This window comes from Salmo salar, chromosome 08, assembly GCF_965601325.2.
Source record: "Salmo salar chromosome 08, fSalSal1, whole genome shotgun sequence".
Lineage (NCBI taxonomy): Eukaryota > Metazoa > Chordata > Actinopteri > Salmoniformes > Salmonidae > Salmo > Salmo salar.
The window spans coordinates 7,967,728-7,987,602 of NC_138298.1; the positions used below are offsets into that span (position 1 = coordinate 7,967,728).

The 19,875-nt window shown below is 45.2% G+C and overlaps 1 protein-coding gene across 1 annotated transcript in view; it reads left to right on the forward strand.

Annotated features, from left to right (window-relative positions):
- Window positions 1-10,535: 10,535 nt before the first annotated feature.
- Window positions 10,536-19,875, forward strand: part of LOC106609909 (choline transporter-like protein 1) — a 40,662-nt gene continuing 31,322 nt past the window's right edge. The window contains exons 1-2 of the mRNA XM_014208954.3: window positions 10,536-10,805; window positions 11,218-11,307. Of these exons, the coding sequence (XP_014064429.1) occupies window positions 10,782-10,805; window positions 11,218-11,307 (114 nt within the window). The 5' untranslated portion in view covers window positions 10,536-10,781. The remainder of the gene's footprint in view (window positions 10,806-11,217; window positions 11,308-19,875) is intronic.

Consider the following 19,875-nt stretch of genomic DNA (forward strand, 5'->3'; position numbering starts at 1 on the left):
TTTACTTCAGATATGTTTGTCTTTGCCATGTTATTGTCACGTCCTGACCAGCAGAGGGAGTAGTGGTGTAGTATTTTGGTCAGGACGTGGCAGAAGAAGTCTGTATGTGTTATCTAGTATGTCTGTTTCTGTGTTAGTCTCGTTGTTCCTGATTGGGAGTCATATATTTAGGAGTATGTTTGTCACTTGGGTTTGTGGGTGGTTGTGCTAACACTGCTAGCGTTTTTGTTTGTAGTAAGCCTGTTAGCGTTTTTGTTTGTAGTAAGCCTGTTAGCGTTTTTGTTTGTAGTAAGCCTGTTAGCGTTTTTGTTTGTAGTAAGCCTGTTAGCGTTTTTTGTTTGTAGTAAGCGTTTTTTGTTTGTAGTAAGCGTTTTTTGTTTGTAGTTAGCGTTTTGTTTGTAGTTAGCGTTTTTTGTTTGTAGTTAGCATTTTTTGTTTAGTTTTCCTGTGTATACTTTGCTTTAATTTATTATTCTTTACATTAAAAGATGAGTATCCACATTCCGCCTGCAGTTTGGTCCATTCAACACGGCTTCAACATTTATGACAGAACCACCCACCACAAGACCAAGCAGCGGAAAAAGGAGCAGGACGCTGAATATATGGACTATTCTGAGGAAATAGACTTCGACATGGACACTCGTGAGAAATGGACTTGGGACCAGATTCTGGCCGGAGAGGGCCCATGGAGAAAGGCTGGTGAGGACCGGGAACGCTACTGGGGTACACGACTGGCGAGGAAGCCGGAGAGGCACCCCCAATAAAAAAAAATTGGGGGGGGGCACACGGGTAGTTTGGCTAGGCCAAGGAAGAGCCATAAGCCAGCTACCTGTGATTATGTGGAGGGCGCCGTGTTTTGCTGAGGTGCGCACTCTCACCCATACGCACGCACAGTCCGGTGCGTGCCATTCCAGCCCCTCACAGATGCCGTGCTAGAGTGGGCATCCAGCCTGGTAGGAGGATGCCTGCGCAGCGCATCTGGTCGCCGGTACACCTCCTAGGACCAGGCTACCCTACTCCCGCTCTATGCACGGCAACCATCAGGCCCCTGCACAGCCCAGTTCGCCCTGTACCAGCACCCCGCTCGTGCAGGGCTGCTAGTTCCATCCAGCCAGGACGGGTTGTGCAGGCGGTGCGGTCAAGGCCACCTGTGCGCCTCCATGGCCCAGTCTTTCCGGTTCCCGCCTCTCGTGCTATCCCGGAAGTGAGTACCTCCAGTATGGCACGACCAGTACCAGCAACCCGGACCAAGCTTCCCATGAGTCGGCCTAGTCCTATTCAGCCTGTTCCCGCTCCTCGCATTAGCCCTAGGGTGCGTGTCTTCAGCCTGGTACCACCTCTACCAGCCCCACGCACCAGGCTTCCAGTGCGTCGGCCCAGCCTCAAGAGCCCGGCACCAGTGTGCAGTCCAGAGTATCCGGCACCAGTGTCTAGTCCGGAACCGAGGGAGTCTGCCTGCGGCCCGGAACCAGAGGGGGCCTGCCTGCGACCCGGAACTGAATGTGACTAACTGTGGTGTAAATGAGTCTGCCTACAACGTGGAAATGAGGGAACCTGCCAACGAGCCACAACAAATTGAGTCTGTCTACGACCCGGACCCCAATGAGTCTGCCTACAACCTGGAGGGCAGGAGGCCGGAACCAGAGCCACCTCCAGGATAGGTGGGTTGGGGAGGGAGGGTGTAGCACAGTGCCGTCGTTGACGGCAGCCACCCTCCCTTCCCTCCCTTGTTTGTTTAGGGGGTATTATTTTTTTGTTGTGGTATTGGGGATTTTTGTGCTTTCTTTAAAGGTGCATTCCGGGGTCTGCACCTTTAGGGGGGGTACTGTCACGTCCTGACCAGCAGAGGGAGTAGTGGTGTAGTATTTTTGTCAGGACGTGGCAGAAGTCTGTATGTGTTGTCTAGTATGTCTCTTTCTGTGTTAGTCTTGTGACTCCTGATCAGGAACAGCTGGGGATCGTTGTTCCTGATTGGGAGTCATATATACTGCTCAAAAAAATAAAGGGAACACTTAAACAACACATCCTAGATCTGAATGAAATAAATAATCTTATTAAATACTTTTTTCTTTACATAGTTGAATGTGCTGACAACAAAATCACACAAAAATAATCAATGGAAATCCAATTTATCAACCCATGGAGGTCTGGATTTGGAGTCACACTCAAAAATAAAGTGGAAAACCACACTACAGGCTGATCCAACTTTGATGTAATGTCCTTAAAACAAGTCAAAATGAGGCTCATTAGTGTGTGTGGCCTCCACGTGCCTATATGACCTCCCTACAACGCCTGGGCATGCTCCTGATGAGGTGGCGGACGGTCTCCTGAGGGATCTCCTCCCAGACCTGGACTAAAGCATCCGCCAACTCCTGGACAGTCTGTGGTGCAACGTGGCGTTGGTGGATGGAGCAAGACATGATGTCCCAGATGTGCTCAATTGGATTCAGGTCTGGGGAACGGGCAGGCCAGTCCATAGCATCAATGCCTTCCTCTTGCAGGAACTGCTGACACACTCCAGCCACATGAGGTCTAGCATTGTCTTGCATTAGGAGGAACCCAGGGCCAACTGCACCAGCATATGGTCTCACAAGGGGTCTGAGGATCTCATCTCGGTACCTAATGGCAGTCAGGCTACCTCTGGCGAGCACATGGAGGGCTGTGCGGCCCCCCAAAGAAATGCCACCCTACACCATGACTGACCCACCGCCAAACCGGTCATGCTGGAGGATGTTGCAGGCAGCAGAATGTTCTCCACGGCGTCTCCAGACTCTGTCACGTCTGTCACGTGCTCAGTGTGAACCTGCTTTCATCTGTGAAGAGCACAGGGCGCCAGTGGCGAATTTGCCAATCTTGGTGTTCTCTGGCAAATGCCAAATGTCCTGCACGGTGTTGGGCTGTAAGCACAACCCCCACCTGTGGACGTCTGGCCCTCATACCACCCTCATGGAGTCTGTTTCTGACCTTTTGAGCAGACACATGCACATTTGTGGCCTGCTGGAGGTCATTTTGCAGGGCTCTGGCAGTGCTTCTCCTGCTCCTCCTTGCACAAAGGCGGAGGTAGCGGTCCTGCTGCTGGGTTGTTGCCCTCCTACGGCCTCCTCCACGTCTCCTGATGTACTGGCCTGTCTCCTGGTAGTGCCTCCATGCTCTGGACACTACGCTGACAGACACAGCAAACCTTCTTGCCACAGCTCGCGTTGATGTGCCATCCTGGATGAGCTGCACTTCCTGAGCCACTTGTGTGGGTTGTAGACTCTCATGCTACCACTAGAGTGAAAGCACCGCCAGCATTCAAAAGTGACCAAAACATCAGCCAGGAAGCATAGGAACTGAGAAGTGGTCTGTGGTCCCCACCTGCAGAACCACTCCTTTATTGGGGGTGTCTTGCTAATTGCCTATAATTTCCACCTGTTGTCTATTCCATTTGCACAACAGCATGTGAAATTTATTGTCAATCAGTGTTGCTTCCTAAGTGGACAGTTTGATTTCACAGAAGTGTGATTGACTTGGAGTTACATTGTGTTGTTTAAGTGTTCCCTTAATTTTTTGGAGCAGTGTATAATTGTTGAGGGTTTTATAAAACATTGCGTTGAGAAAAAAGTTTGTGGCGTTATTGATTGTCACTGGCTTTATCATCATGTCACAGGTGTTACCAGCAGGAACAGTAACACCAGTGAAGATAGCACCAGCGACAAATCTGCAGACAAGATGGCATATCTAAGATGGCGGCCGCTCAAACTACACTTCTTAAATTGTAAATAAATCATTTAATCATGCAATTTTATCAATAATTTTGATCTAATTTCCTTTCCCCTTACTATAAACTGTATAACACCAGTGACACATCTTAAGTCATCGCATGAAATTACCAAGTTAAATCATCAAATTGTTAACATATGAAGAGAGAGTGAAGAGAGAATATTCATCACCCATGTGCTTTTCAAAACAGTCCCGTCTCCAATGAATCTTTGACCCAGGAAGAATTTGGCAAGGATGTTACATTTTTTTCAAACTGGTAGTTTTTATACATTTTAACACCAGTGACATGAAATTGAGGGACAGCTATTACTTGCAAATGATTTGTAATATTTATTTGATATTTTAGTATTTTAAATAGTCCACTAAATAACTAACTATAATACTTTCCTTTGTATTATGACATTTAAAGAGGGAGAAAAATATATTTTTAAACTCAAAATATGTCACTAAATCATGACCCCTGACCCGAGGGACAAGCCAATTTCATGGTACTGAATGTTTTTGCAATATAACTGTCTTACATATGTTTTATTAATAAAACACTTCAATTAAAACCAAAAATCTATATATTTTTTAAGGGTTTTTCCTGGTGAATAAGGCACAGAAAGCCACCATTTTCATAGAATGACCCTATTACTCCAATTACATTAATCAATAGCATTATTCCAGCCAGGACAGTACTTACATTTATCATAAATATTCAGTTTTTCCCACCTATAGTATTCCTGAGTTTACATGTCTATATTGCCAAGATGCATTATCCTAATGCTGTTTGTTTGTGTATGTAGGGCAGACAACTGACTACTTGTATTCCAGATTTTACTTGCAATATTGGGTTACATGAGTTTATGTGGTCCCAGGCAGGCATTACCTGCAATCTTTGAGTTTAGGGTGTGTGTCACCACTTGCAGTAGAATATTTCTATACAACCATGCATTTCATGAATGAGAGACATTATAGATGTGGAAAAACATGGTTGTGTTTTGTTATGCCTCAGGTATCTCAACATTTTTCAGGCCTTGCCACTACAGGTCATTGCAAAATCTTATATCCGGTTCTAGATCTGTGAATAAGAGATGGATATATTGAGCTAGTAGGTTGAGTGTCAGTTTGTATTCTATTTGGCGATGTCACCATGTTTGTGTTAGTCTGGGTCCCAGTCTTTTTAGCTATTCGTTACAAGCTAGTAAAAAATCAAAGGTATTCCAGGATATTGGAAATTAAACAAAGATCCTATTTTCATTGGAAACCTCAAATATAATTTTGCACAAAAAGACTTGGGTCATGAAAGTAGATGGTCAGAGTTGTAGCCATTAAAGACGAAGTAGAGCTGAAGAACCTTAGAGAAAAATATTTGATGAGCAAGCTTGACAGTTTTCTAAGGAAAGATAATCTATCTCAAGAAGAAAAGTCTGTATTTAAATCTTTACAACAGTTTTACAAGGATCTGGGTGCCTTTTGCAGATAAAGAGCAAAATGGATTAAAGAGGAGGAAAGAAACACCAGTGTCACGAAATTCGTCGTGGTGTTGCAGGGAAGATCAAAATGCAGCGGGTATATGGATACTCATTCTTTTAATGAAAAAATGTAAAGCATCCACAGAACAAAAACAAAACAATAAACAGTACTCACGACTCACAACAGTTTTGCAGGCTATACAAAAACACAGTGCAAAAATAATTCCCCAGAAACACACCCAACTAATATAGGACTTCCAATCAAAGGCAACACCACACAGCTGCCTTCAATTGGAAGTCCACCCCAATTAACTCTACATAGAAACACCCAACCTAGACAGAACATAGAAAACACAACTTCTTCTGCCACGACCTGACCAAAACTTATACACCTACTCCACCTGCTGGTCAGGACGTGACAACCAGTTATTTCTTTGCACTTGAAAAGAGAAAAAAAAATTACATCTATAACAGTGTAGGTTCCGTCCCTCTCTTCGCCCCAACCCGGGCTCAAACCAGGGACCCTTGCACACATCAACAACTGACACCCACCGAAGCATCGCTATTAGCGCGCACCACCGCTAACTAACTAGCCATTTCACATCGGTTACACTCACCCCCCCTTTGACCTCCTCCTTTTCCCACAGCAACCAATGATCCGGGTCACGGCACCAATGTAACAGTGTAGGTTCCGTCCCTCTCTTCGCCCCAACCCGGGCTCAAACCAGGGACCCTTGCACACATCAACAACTGACACCCACCGAAGCATCGTTACCCATCGCGCCACAAAGGCCGCGGCCCTTGCAACGCAAGGGGAAACCCTACTTCAAGTCTCAGAGCGAGTGACGTCACTGATTGAAACGCTATTAGCGCGCACCACCGCTAACTAACTAGCCATTTCACATCGGTTACAACAGCACTCAAATGAATGACGTGTTATGCAAAGATCTCATTACAATATAAACATTTATCAATTCCTTTTATGAAAACCTTTACAACTCACATTTTCAGGAAGATGGTTATGAAAGCTGCATTTACCAATCACCTGTGTCAATCGAAGAAATTAGAGAGCCTTTGAATTCAATGAAAAAAGGGAAATCATCTGGCCCTAATGGCCTGTCAGTTGAATTCCATAGGCAGTTTTGGGAGTTACTAGAAGACCCTATTTTTAATGTTTTAAGACTGCATGAAAAATTGTGAAATGGTCTGCACTATGAAACAGGGCCTTGTTTCACTGATTTCGAGGCCCGATAAAGACCCTTCTCTCATTAACAATTGGAGAGCAATCACTTTTTGGTTTCGGTGAAAATGTTATCAAAGTTATTTGCATGTTTTTACAAAGATATAAATAGTTATGTGATACTAAACCTTAAAAAAGATTCAGTATCAGCAGAAGTGTACGACAGGTATGCCCAATTTTGTCCTTTTTATTCATTTTGGTAGTGGAAGTTCTATCTCTAGATATTCTGAATAATGCAAACCTGCATGGCTTATCCATTTTTAACAGAGAAATCAACATTTCCAGACTGGCTGACCATACTACTCTTTTTTTAAAAGACAAAGACCAGGTCGCCCATGCCCTTAATGCTAAATGTTAAATATTATGTTTATATGACTCTGATGATAAAGAAATAGAACATATTCCTGTAAAGGACTGTGTTAAATATTTAGGAATACATCTATCAAAAAAACACTTAGTCAGACAAAATATGAATTTCTCTCCTAAAATTAAGAAAACCAATAATATAGTTAATAATTGGCTACAAAGGGATCTATCTAATCCCTCTATCTGTAAAGAGATCAACAAGACATTTCTTGTTTTCATTTGGAAAAACAAGTCTCACAAATGAAAAAATTCAGTCCTCTCAAATAAAAAATCTGAAGGAGGTCTGGAAGTGTTGGATTTTGTTGACATAACACTTTCAAGATCAATTGGTTGAAAAGATGTTCGGTCAATACAGAATCAATTTGGTATTTCCTTCCAAACAGTGTGTTCAATAAGTTGGAAGGTCAACAATTTTTACTGAAATGTAAAGATATTCCTGAAAGATTACCTGCTAAATTGGCTAGGTTTCACCAAGAAGCTTTGATGTCCTGGAAAATATGTTTCCTGCACAACTTTTCCCCACATAATGCTCTTTCGTGGAGTAATTCAGACATACAGTACATTCGGAAAAGTATTCAGACCCCTTGACTTTTTCCACATTTTGTTATGTTACAGCCTTATTATAAAATGTATTACAAAAACAATTTTCCTCATCAATCTACACCCATAATGACGAAGCAAAAACATATTTGTAGAAATCTTTCTAATTTTACAAAGAAAATGTAACTGAAAAATAACATTTACATAAGTATTCAGACCCTTTACTAAGTACTTTGTTTAAGCACCTTTGGCAGCGATTACAGCCTTGAGTCTTCTTGGGTATGACGCTACAAACTTGGCACAGCTGTATTTGCGGAGTTTCTCCCATTCTTCTCTGCAGATCTTCTCAAGCACTGTCAGATTGTATGGGGAGGGCCGCTGCACAGCTATCTTCAGGTCTCTCCAGAGACGTTCAATTGGGTTCAAGTCCAGGCTCTGGTTGGTCCCACAAGGACATTCAAAGACTTGTCCCGAAGCCACTCCTGCGTTGTCTTGGCTGTGTGCTTAGGGTGCTTAGACTGTCACCCCAGTCTGAGGTTCTGAGTGCTCTGGAGCAGGTTTTCATCAAGGATCTCTCTGTACTTTGCTCCATTCATCTTTCCCTCGATCCTGACTAGTCTACCAGTCCCTGCCGCTGCAAAACATGCCCACAGCATGATGCTGCCACCACCATGCTTCAAAGTAGGGATGGTGCCAAGTTTCTTCCAGACATGACGCTTGGTATTCAGGCCAAAGGTTTCATCAGACCAGAGAATCTTGTTTCTCATGATCTGAGAGTCCTTTAGGTGCCTTTTGGCGAACTCCATGTGGGCTGTCATCTGCCTTTTACTGAGGAGTTGCTTCTGTCTGGCCACTCTACTATAAAGGCCTAATTGGTGGGGTGCTGCAGAGATGGTTGTCCTTCTGGAAGGTTCTCCCATCTCCACAGAGGAACTCTGGAGCTTTGTCAGAGTGACCACCGGGTTCTTGGTCACCTCCCTGACCAAGGAACTTCTCCCCCGATTGCTCAGTTTGGCCGGGCGGCCAGCTCTAGGAATAGGCTTGGTGGTTCCAAACTCCATTTAAGAATGATGGAGGCCACTGTGTTCTTGGGGACCTTCAATGCTGCAGACATTTGTTGGTACCCTTCCCCAGATCTGTGCCTTGATACAATCCTGACTCTGAGCTCTATGAACCATTCCTTCGACCTAATGGCTTGGTTTTTGCTCTGACATGCACTGTCAACTGTGGGACCTTACATTGACAATTGTGTGCCTTTCCAAATAATGTACAATCAATTGAATTTAACACAGGTGGACTCCAATCAAGTTGTAGAAAAATCTCAAGGATGATCAATGGAAACAGGATGCACCTGAGCTCAATTTTGAGTCTCATAGCAAAGGGTCTGTATACTTATGTAAATAAGGTATTTCTGTTTGACTTTATGGGGTATTATAGGGTATTGTGTAGATTGTTAAGGAAAAAATATAATTGAATCAATTTTATAATAAAGCTGTAACGTAGCAAAATGTGGAAAAAGTAAAGGTGTCTGAATACTTTCCGAATGCACTGTAACTGTAAGGAATAAATCATTGTTCTACCCTAGCTAGCATGAGAGGAATATTGACTTTGTCAAAAACATCAAGAACAACAGGGGTAATATTCTTTCATATTAACAATTTATAACATTGAATGAGTTTCCAATACCTTTCAGAGAGTTTATTTCTGTGATCAAAGCCATTCCCAGTGGTCTAACTACACTAATGAAAACTTGTCTTAGCTTTGGTGATGATCAGAGAGATGATCCAGAACTCAGTTTGGAAGGCGTGGGCTTACTTGAGAAATCTTATTGTAACAAATACATAAGACAAATTGTCCATTCACGGAACCAATTTACGCCTAGAGTAAAACATGCTTATTCCTAACATGGTCTGGAAAAAAGCTTGGTTGATGCCTTACGAATATTGTATACCAAACTAATTTAAGGAAGTACACTTTAAGATTCTACATAAGATATATCCATGTAATTATATTTTGTCCAAATTTGTTTATATTAATGATATCTGCATATTCTGCGAAAAAGAAAGTGACTCACTTGTTCTATAAACGTAAACCTGTGATAGAGTTTTGGGAAAACCTCGCAGAATACTTATTTACCTTTTTGAACACTACTCATGTTTTTGACATGAAGGATATAGTATGTTACTATTGCAATGATAACAAGACCATTGAAATTGTGATTTAAAAAAATGTTTTGTTGCCAAATACTTTATACACAAACAAAAATGCCAGAATTCTATACCAAAATTACAAATATTATGGATTGAATTGAATAATCTTGTTAAGACATTATCCATAGTAAATAACAAAAGAATAACATCTTCCTGATTCATTATGAGATTTTTTTCTGAATGAATACAATTTCACTTATATTTTTTTAATATTTAATATTTTCTTGTTTATACTTGTTTTGTTTTGTTAAACATGTCAGATGTAGGATGTATGTTGTTGATAATTTTGTATAATGAATAATAATAAAAAATTATATATATATATATATATATATATATATAAAGTATTTTAGAAAAGGGGGGGGGGGGGGGGGGTCTTTTTAGCTTACATTCCACTCCTTGGCACTCCTGTCATTTGCCAAAGAGAAAATAAATATTAAAATAATAACATTCTAATAGCAGAAGACAGCAACCGGGCAGTGTTTGTGTGTGTGAATCATCACAGATTAGAGTGCTATGCTTCAGAATCAAATCATGAGATGCTGGCATCACTCAGGGCAGTGGGATTAGAATTTCTTTTCACACTGAATTGTCATCTGATTTTGATATGCTCATTACAAATGGCTCTGGAGGGTCAGAGAATGTGCCATTGTCACTGTAGATGGTGCTTTTTTTATTCTCTGTAGTAGCTGAAGGTTTTTATGTTCCAAGACAAACAAAAGCACATTTGTTTCTTGGATAACAAAAGTCTACTGTGTCCACCAACACTTCAAAATACAATAAAACAAAGCATGTTTTATTTAAAGCAGTTAGCAAATTCTGCAACTTGCATTCATGTCAAAATAACATTAACATTTTAATACAAACATTTATTTCCATAACCTTTTATCTGACAATAGGTGAATGACTGCAGTAAACTCTTTGGGGTTTTCACTGTTCTAATGTCTATGGGTTTTCAGCAGGGGCACCATTGCACCCAACGTTTAGCCTACAGTGAAAGCGTATCAGTGCCATAAAATAATATTAGAAAAAAACGTATGATTGCAGGGACACTTTCGCCTCGTTCATAAGGAAAAAGTTCATCGCATATGCATACGCATCCTTGCATCTAATCTGTTTACAAGCGCAGTGTTACAGGAAAGGAAGTTTTGCGGGTACTTTCTGTGTTTTGGAAGTTCCAGTCACTCCCTAAATCGCCTGTCAACAATGGGATGCTGTGGCAGTTCAGAGGTAATCGGGTTTAGGGATATTTAAGCCAAAACGTCTGTTACTAGCTAGCTAGTAATTTTTTAGATTTGCCAAACTAGTTGCTAACATTATCTGTTTGGGATAATTTACCCATTTAGCTACAAAAACGAACAAGTTGTTGTCGACTGTCTGCAGATCTTTCGCGGCGTTGTCTGCACTGTATGTAGTTAGCTATAGTTGTTTACATTGTTTACAACGGACTACTTCCGTGTCTAAAAAAACGCTTTAATGTTAATTTAGGTGAAAGTAAGTTATTTAGTCAAATACTATGCAGTATTTATGTGTGTTAGCACTGACTGAGGGGGAAAAAAGCACGCCAGGTCAAACCAGTGTTGTGCATGCACCGGGTGTTCACAGATGACGAATTTGATTGTTTCCAACTTTTATTTATTAGCAAAAGCAGCGCGAGTGGAAACCATTGGAGGATCGAAGCTGCACGGATATTCCATGGCTCATCATATTCACATTGTTCTGTATCGGAATGGTGAGTTTGCTGTGGTTTCTTTGTAGATGACTGTGGGCGCGTTCGAGATGATCACTTTCATCAAGACGTTGACTAATTTTGGTCACCGCCTTTCAAAGTGTGTAGCGTTATTATAAACATTGTTTGATTTGGGACTACATGTAGACTGCAACAACCATGTGATCAAAGGTCATGAACTTTCGACTGCAGTTGCTCCTCACCACAGATTATCAGTTATATTGACCAGATAATCTGGAAAGCAGTCAGGAGGAGGCAAAATCAGGTGGGACCATTCTAGCCAATGAGAGGGCAGATACGCGTGTGACCAGGCACAACGGTTTTCACTAGTTACCACAGCCACAAAGTGTATCGTAAAAATTCATGAAAACAAACATTAGCATTTTGGTCAAAATGTAAGGTTTAGGGTTAAGCATAATGTTAGCAGTGTGGTTAGGTTTAAAATCACATTTGGAGAAGTTAAATTGTAGAAATAGGCAGGGTTTATGACTTTGTGGCTGTGTTAACTAGTGACGACAGGCATGACTGATAGTTTGTTCTCAAAGTTGCTGGGATGTAACGTGTCCTACTTATAGCAGTATCAGCGGCAGGTAGCCTAGAGCGTTGGGCCAGTAAACGAAAGGTTTCTAGATCGAATGCCTGAGTTGACAATGTAAAAATCTGTCGTTCTGCCCCAGAACAAGGCAGTTAACCCACTGTTCCTAGGCTGTCATTGTAAAGAAGAGTTTGTTCTTAATTGACTTGCCTAGATAAATAACAACCTAATCATTATGAAAATTCTATTAGAGCAAATAAACCATACATTTTTTTAAATGAAATGTGACACTCATTAACCACTACAAAACGCCACCTGCTTGAGAGGACATACTTTGGGACCAGTTATCCCTCTCGCTTTGCCTCTTCCTCTCTATCCTCACCAACTGCAACTTGAACCAAAGCATTGTGGGAGACAACCTACTGTTTTGTTGGAAGCAAAAGGCACTACATGCTATTAAATTGTTGATGTTGCCACTTATCATTGGTTATAATCAATACATGTGTACTATTTTGGGTGGATGACTATTTAGAGCTTAAATAGATCTTTATCCTTAAATCCTTACAATCTAATTGCATAGGCCTACACGTGATCCACATTTCTAATATAAACAAATTAAATATCCTACTTGCTGACAATATAGCTAATGGATTTATTTAAATATTACTGTAATGTTGAGTCCCATGTTATAGCCTACAATTTGTCTCGTCTGTAATATTGTTGTCACCAAACAAATTCAAATTTGTTTACATTTACATTTACATTTAAGTCATTTAGCAGACGCTCTTATCCAGAGCGACTTACAAATTGGTGCATTCACCTTATGATATCCAGTGGAACAACCACTTTACAATAGTGCATCTAAATCTTTTAAGGGGGGGGGGTTAGAAGGATTACTTTATCCTATCCTAGGTATTCCTTAAAGAGGTGGGGTTTCGGGTGTCTCCGGAAGGTGGTGATTGACTCCGCTGTCCTGGCGTCGTGAGGGAGCTTGTTCCACCATTGGGGTGCCAGAGCAGCAAACAGTTTTGACTGGGCTGAGCGGGAACTGTGCTTCCTCAGAGGTAGGGGGGCCAGCAGGCCAGAGGTGGATGAACGCAGTGCCCTTGTTTGGGTGTAGGGCCTGATCAGAGCCTGAAGGTATGGAGGTGCCGTTCCCTTCACAGCTCCGTAGGCAATCACCATGGTCTTGTAGCGGATGCGAGCTTCAACTGGAAGCCAGTGGAGAGAGCGGAGGAGCGGGGTGACGTGAGAGAACTTGGGAAGGTTGAACACCAGACGGGCTGCGGCGTTCTGGATGAGTTGTAGGGGTTTAATGGCACAGGCAGGGAGCCCAGCCAACAGCGAGTTGCAGTAATCCAGACGGGAGATGACAAGTGCCTGGATTAGGACCTGCGCCGCTTCCTGTGTGAGGCAGGGTCGTACTCTGCGAATGTTGTAGAGCATGAACCTACAGGATCGGGTCACCGCCTTGATGTTAGTGGAGAACGACAGGGTGTTGTCCAGGGTCACGCCAAGGTTCTTAGCACTCTGGGAGGAGGACACAAGGGAGTTGTCAACCGTGATGGTGAGATCATGGAACGGGCAGTCCTTCCCCGGGAGGAAGAGCAGCTCCGTCTTGCCGAGGTTCAGCTTGAGGTGGTGATCCGTCATCCACACTGATATGTCTGACAGACATGCAGAGATGCGATTCGCCGCCTGGTTATCAGAAGGGGGAAAGGAGAAGATTAATTGTGTGTCGTCTGCATAGCAATGATAGGAGAGACCATGTGAGGATATGACAGAGCCAAGTGACTTGGTGTATAGCGAGAATAGGAGAGGGCCTAGAACAGAGCCCTGGGGGACACCAGTGGTGAGAGCGAATGGTGCGGAGACAGATTCTCGCCACGCCACCTGGTAGGAGCGACCTGTCAGGTAGGACGCAATCCAAGCGTGGGCCGCGCCGGAAATGCCCAACTCGGAGAGGGTGGAGAGGAGGATCTGATGGTTCACAGTATATATTGTATTAGAATTAGTATTTGTTAGTTGTATATTGAGTGTGAATACAATTGAATACGTATTGTAGGCCTACACATGGGTTATTGTAGGGTATTTCTACACTGGCAATTTATGTGTGTCCGGGAAACTGTCCCTTAATAAGCAAGTACCCCAGATATCAGTCATGGGGTCAATACCAAGTGCATATGACTGCTTGGGATATTGCTAGGCATATTGTTTACCCGAGTATGTCACGACTTCTGCCGAAGTCGGTCCCTCTCCTTGTTCGAACGGCGGTCGACGTCACCGGCCTTCTAGCCATCGCCGATCCACTTTTCATTTTCCATTTGTTTTGTGTTTGTCTTACACACCTGGTTTCAATCCCCCAATTACTTGTTCATTATTTAACCCTCTGTTCCTCCATGTTTGTTTGTGAGTGATTGTTTATTGTATTGCGGTCCGTTATTGTGGCCTTGTATTTTTTTGACTTGTATTGTTATTATTGTTGAGTAAATTGCGTTCTTTACTCATATCTGCTGTCCTGCGCCTGACTCATCTACACCAGCTACACACCGACGCATTACAGAATCACTCACCCTGTAATGGAGTCAGCAGGAGCAGACGCCCTCCCTGTGGCGATAGAGGAGCGCATCCAGCAGCACGCGACCATGTTGCAACATCTGGGTACCGCCATGGATCGCGTGCTGCAGATGATGGATCGTTGGGAGAGAGGAGGAGGTCTTCCAGTGCCTCCACCAGCCCCACTACAGCAGGCCCCACACTCCTTCACCCGGTCCCAGCGGGATTTGGCTCGCGCTCCCGAGGGAGTATGATGGGACGGCTGCCGGATGCCAGGGGTTCCTACTCCGGCTCGAACTCTACCTGGCGACCGTCCACCCGGCCCCTTCGGGACGTGAGAGTGTGTCCGCCCTCGTCTCCTGCCTCTCAGGCGAAGCCCTGGAGTGGGCCAACGCCGTATGGTGTGAAGGAGACGCGGCGTTGGACCATTACGCAGAGTTCACCCGCCGTTTTCGGGCAGTTTTCGACCACCTGCCTGAGGGCGGCGGGTGAACGTCTGTTCCACCTGAGGCAGGGGACGAGGAGCGAGCAGGATTTTGCTTGGCGGCCAGACCCTGGCCACCAGCGTGGGATGGAGCGACAGGGCCCTGATCGATCACTACCGGTGCAGTCTGCGCGAGGACGTCCGTCGGGAGTTGGCCTGCCGAGACACCACCCTCACATTGGACCAGTTAGTGGACCTGTCCATCTGGCTGGACAACCTGCTGACTGCCCGCGGACATCCGGATCGGGGCCTGTCAATTCCATTCCCTGCACCATCTGTGGCCGCAGAGGGCACACTGCTGGTCGGTGCTGGGGAGGTTCCTCAGGGAGTCGAGGCAGCAGGCTGGGCACTATCGTGTCACCCCAGGTGAGTCGGCACCAGGCCCACCCAGAGCTCTCTGTTGCTCAAATGTATGTGTTTATTACATTTCCTGAGTTTTCCCCGCATGCCCAGCATAAGGCGCTCGTAGATTCAGGCGCAGCTGGGAATTTTATTGACCGTTCATTTGCCCATAGTTTAGGGATCCCCCTTGTTCCTGTGGCTATGCCCTTCCCTGTGCACGCCCTAGATAGTCGACCATTAGGGTCAGGGCTGATTAGGGAGGCCACCGCTCCACTAGGCATGGTTACGCAGTAGGGTCACAAGGAGAGAATCAGCCTCTTCCTTATTGATTCTCCTGCGTTTCTCGTGGTGCTGGGCCTACCCTGGTTGGCCTGTCATGACCCCACTATTTCGTGGCAACAGAGGGCTCTCAAGGGGTGGTCACGTAAGTGCTCGGGGAGGTGTTTAGGGGTTTCCGTCGGTGCTACTATGGTGGAAAGTCCAGACCAGGTCTCCACCGTGCGCATCCCCTCTGAATATGCCGATTTGGCTCTCGCCTTCTGTAAGAAGGCGGCGACTCAATTACCTCCCCATCGACGGGGGGATTGTGCGATAAATCTCCTGGTAGACGCCGCACTTCCCAGGAGTCACGTGTATCCTCTGTCTCAGGAGGAGATAGCAGGTATGGAAACAAATGTCTCCGAATCCCTGGGGCAGGGATACATTCGGCCATCACTTCACCTGCCTCCTCAAGTTTCTTTTTTGTGAAGAAGGATGGAGGTCTGCGCCCGTGTATTGACTATCGGGGTATCAATCAGATCACTGTGAGGTACAGCTACCCGCTGCCTCTCATCGCCAGTGCGATCGAGTCAACGCACGGGGCGTGCTTCTTCACAAAATTGGATCTCAGGAGCACTTACAATCTGGTGCGTATTATTTTATTTATTTTATTTTATTTAACCTTTATTTAACCAGGAAAGGCTCATTGAGATTTAAAATCTCTTTTTCAAGAGCGTCCTGGCCAAGATAGGCAGCACCAAGTCATTACAAAAATTACAGACAAACAACATGAAAAACTACAAGTAATCTAGTAAAAACCATAGCATTCACAAGAGTATAACAAAATCAAAACAGCAAATTAAAAACATTGACATGTCAGAAAATCAGTCTCAAGATCATTCATCAGTGATTTAAAAATACCAATCGGGACAAGTTCTTCCAGTTTAAAAGTATTTTGTAAGGCGTTACAAGACGATGGTGCAGAGTACATAAAAGCCCTTTTACCAAATTCAGTTCGGACATTTGGAACAGTTAGCAGGATAAAGTCCAGCGAACGAAGAGAGTACCCACCACATTTCTGAACAATAAAAATGCCCAAATAAAAAGGTAGTAAACCCAAAATGGCTTTGTAAATAAAAGTATACCAGTGACTGAGCCTACGAGTGACTAGAAAAGGCCAGCCAAACCTTGTATACAAAGTGCAGTGGTGTGTAAGGGTTTTGCAGTTTAAAATAAATCTGAAAGTGCCATGGTAAAGGGTGTCAATTGATCTCAAACACTGAGCGGAAGCATTCATATATAAAATATCCCCATAGTCTAGTAAAGGCATAAATCTAGCTGATACTAGCCTCCTTCTGGCTTCAAAAGAAAAACAGCCCTTATTCTTAAAATAAAATCCCAATTTCAGCTTCAATTTTTTTGTAAGTTGTTGAATATGCATTTAAAAAAAGAGGCCATCATCAATCAAAATTCCAAGATATTTATGAGGTTACAACCTCAATCTCCTTGCCCTGACAGGTAGTAATAGGTGAAAGGTTCACAGGTCTATTTCTTGCTTTAGAAAACACCATTTATTTAGTTTTGTCAGTATTGAGAATAAGCTTCAATTGACACAAGGTATGTTGAACAGTATAAAAAGCAGTTTGCAAGTTCTGGAAAGCTTTTGTAAGAGACGAGGCACAACAGTAAATAACAGTATCATCAGCATCAAAATGAAGTTGCGCATTTTGGACATTTTTGTCTAAATTATTTATATAAATAGTGAATAAGAGGGGGCCAAGTACAGAGCCTTGGGGCACACCATTAAAGACAGACAATTTAACAGACATAAGCCCATCATTGAGTGCACTGAGTTCTATCAGACAGATAGTTAACAAACCATGCAACTGCATGCTCTGAAAGACCTACACTCGAGAATCTCTGCCTTAGTATAGCATGATCAACTGTATCAAAAGCCTTAGAGAGATCAATAAAAAGTGAGACACAATGCTGTTTTTTGTCAAGAGCTTCAGTGATATCATTTAAAACCTTCATGGCTGCTGTAATTGTGCTATGCTTCTTCCTGAAACCCGATTTGTTCATTGATAAAATAGAGTTCGTTTTTATTTACTATTTTAGCTGTTCACTCACAAGGGTTTCAAGTATTTTCACCAGGGGTGACAGCTTTGAGATTGGCCTATAATTATTTGAAAGAGTTGGATCTCCCCCTTTTTAAAAGTATCCGGGAGGGGGACGAGTGGAAGACGGCATTTAGTACCACCTCAGGGCACCTGCACGGGCAGGGTGTAGTGGTGTATATCGACGACATTCTGATGTACTCCGCTACATGCGCCGAGCATGTGTCCCTGGTGCGCAGGGTGCTTGGTCGACTGTTGGAGCATGACCTGTACGTCAAGGCTGAGAAATGTCTGTTCTTCCAACAGTCCGTCTCCTTCCTAGGGTACCGCATTTCCACTTCAGGGGTGGAGATGGAGAGTGACCGCATTTCAGCCGTGCGTAATTGGCCGACTCCCACCACGGTAAAGGAAGTGCAGCGGTTTCTAGGGTTTGCCAACTACTACCGGAGGTTTATCCGGGGTTTTGGTCAGGTAGCGGCTCCCATTACCTCACTGCTGAAGGGGGGACAGGTGCGACTGCAGTGGTTGGCTGAGGCGGACAGGGCTTTTGGTCACCTGAAGGCTCTGTTTACCTCGGCTCCCGTGCTGGCTCATCCGGATCCCTCTTTGGCGTTCATAGTGGAGGTGGACGCGCTCTCTCAGTGCTCGGGCACGCCACCAAAGCTCCGCCCTTGTGCTTTCTTTTCGAAGAAGCTCAGCCCGGCGGAGCGAAACTATGATGTGGGGGACCGGGAGCTGTTGGCTGTTGTCAAGGCTCTGAGGCGTGGAGACATTGGCTTGAGGAGACTGAACCCTCGCCAGGCAAGGTGGGCCATGTTTTTTTTACCCGTTTTGTTTTCACTCTGTCCTACAGACCAGGTTCCCAGAACGCTAAGGAAGACGCACTGTATGACACAGAGGAGCGGTCCATGGATCACACTCCCATATTTCCGGCATCTTGCCTAGTGGCACCGGTGGTGTGGGAGCTGGACGCGGACATCGAGCGGGCGTTACGCACAGAGCCCACTCCCACCCAGTGTCCAGCCGGGCGTCTGTACGTTCTGTCTGCTGTCTGCGACCGTTTGATCTATTGGGCCCACACGTCACCCTTCTCTGGTCATCCTGGCATCGGTTGCCTTAGTGGGAAGTATTGGTGGTCCCCCTTGGCCAAGGACGTGAGGGTTTTGTTTCCTCCTGCTCGGTGTGCGCCCAGTGCAGGGCTCCCAGGCACCTGCCCAGAGGGAAGTTACAACCCCTACCCGTTCCACAACGGCGGTGGTCGCACTTGTCGGTGGACTTCCTGACAGATCTTCCTCCCTCACAGGGCAACACCACGATCCTGGTCGTTGTGGATCGGTTTTCTAAGTCCTGCCGTCTCCTCCCTCTGCCCGGTCTCCCTACGGCCCTACAGACTGCGGAGGCCCTGTTCACTCACGTCTTCCGGCACTACAGGGTGCCTGAGGACATATTCTCTGATCGGGGTCTCTGATAGTCTCTGATCGGCCACTCATCTACTTACCTCTCCCCCTTCCAGTGCGTACTGGGGTATCAGCTGGTTCTGGCACCCTGGCATCAGCCAGATCGAAGCTCCTGCGGTGTACGAATGGTTTAAGCACTCGGAGGAGACCTGGGACACCCCCCATGTGCACCTGCAACGGGCCGTGAGGCGGCAGAAGGCAAGCGCCGACCGCCACCGCAGTGAGGCCCCGGTGTTCGCACCGGGGGACCGGGTCTGGCTTTCGACCCGAAACCTGCCCCTCCGCCTGCCCCTCCACCTGCCCTGCCGGAAGCTGGGCCCGCGGTTTGTGGGGCCTTTCAAAGTCCTGAGGAGACTGAACGAGGTATGCTACAGGTTACAGTTTCCCCCAGATTACCGTATTAATCCCTCGTTCCATGTGTCTCTCTTCAGGCCGGTGGTGGCTGGTCCACTCCAGGAGTCTGAGGTGCGGGAGGTTCCTCCGCCCCCTCTGGATATCGAGGGGGCCCCCCGGCGTATGCTGTTCGAGCCATCCTGGACTCGAGGCGTTGGGCGAGGGGCCTTCAGTACCTCGTGGAGTGTGAGGGGTACGGTCCGGAGGAGAGATGCTGGGTGCTGGTGGAGGACGTCTTGGACCCTTCGTTGCTGCGGGAGTTCCACCGTCTCCATCCAGATCGCCCTGCGCCTCGTCCTCCGGGTCGTCCTCCGGGTCATCCAGATCGCCGAAGTCGGTCCCTCTCCTTGTTCAGGGACTCATCTACACCAGCTACACACCGACGCATTATAGAGTAACTTATTTGAACTGATGTACATGTATAGTCTA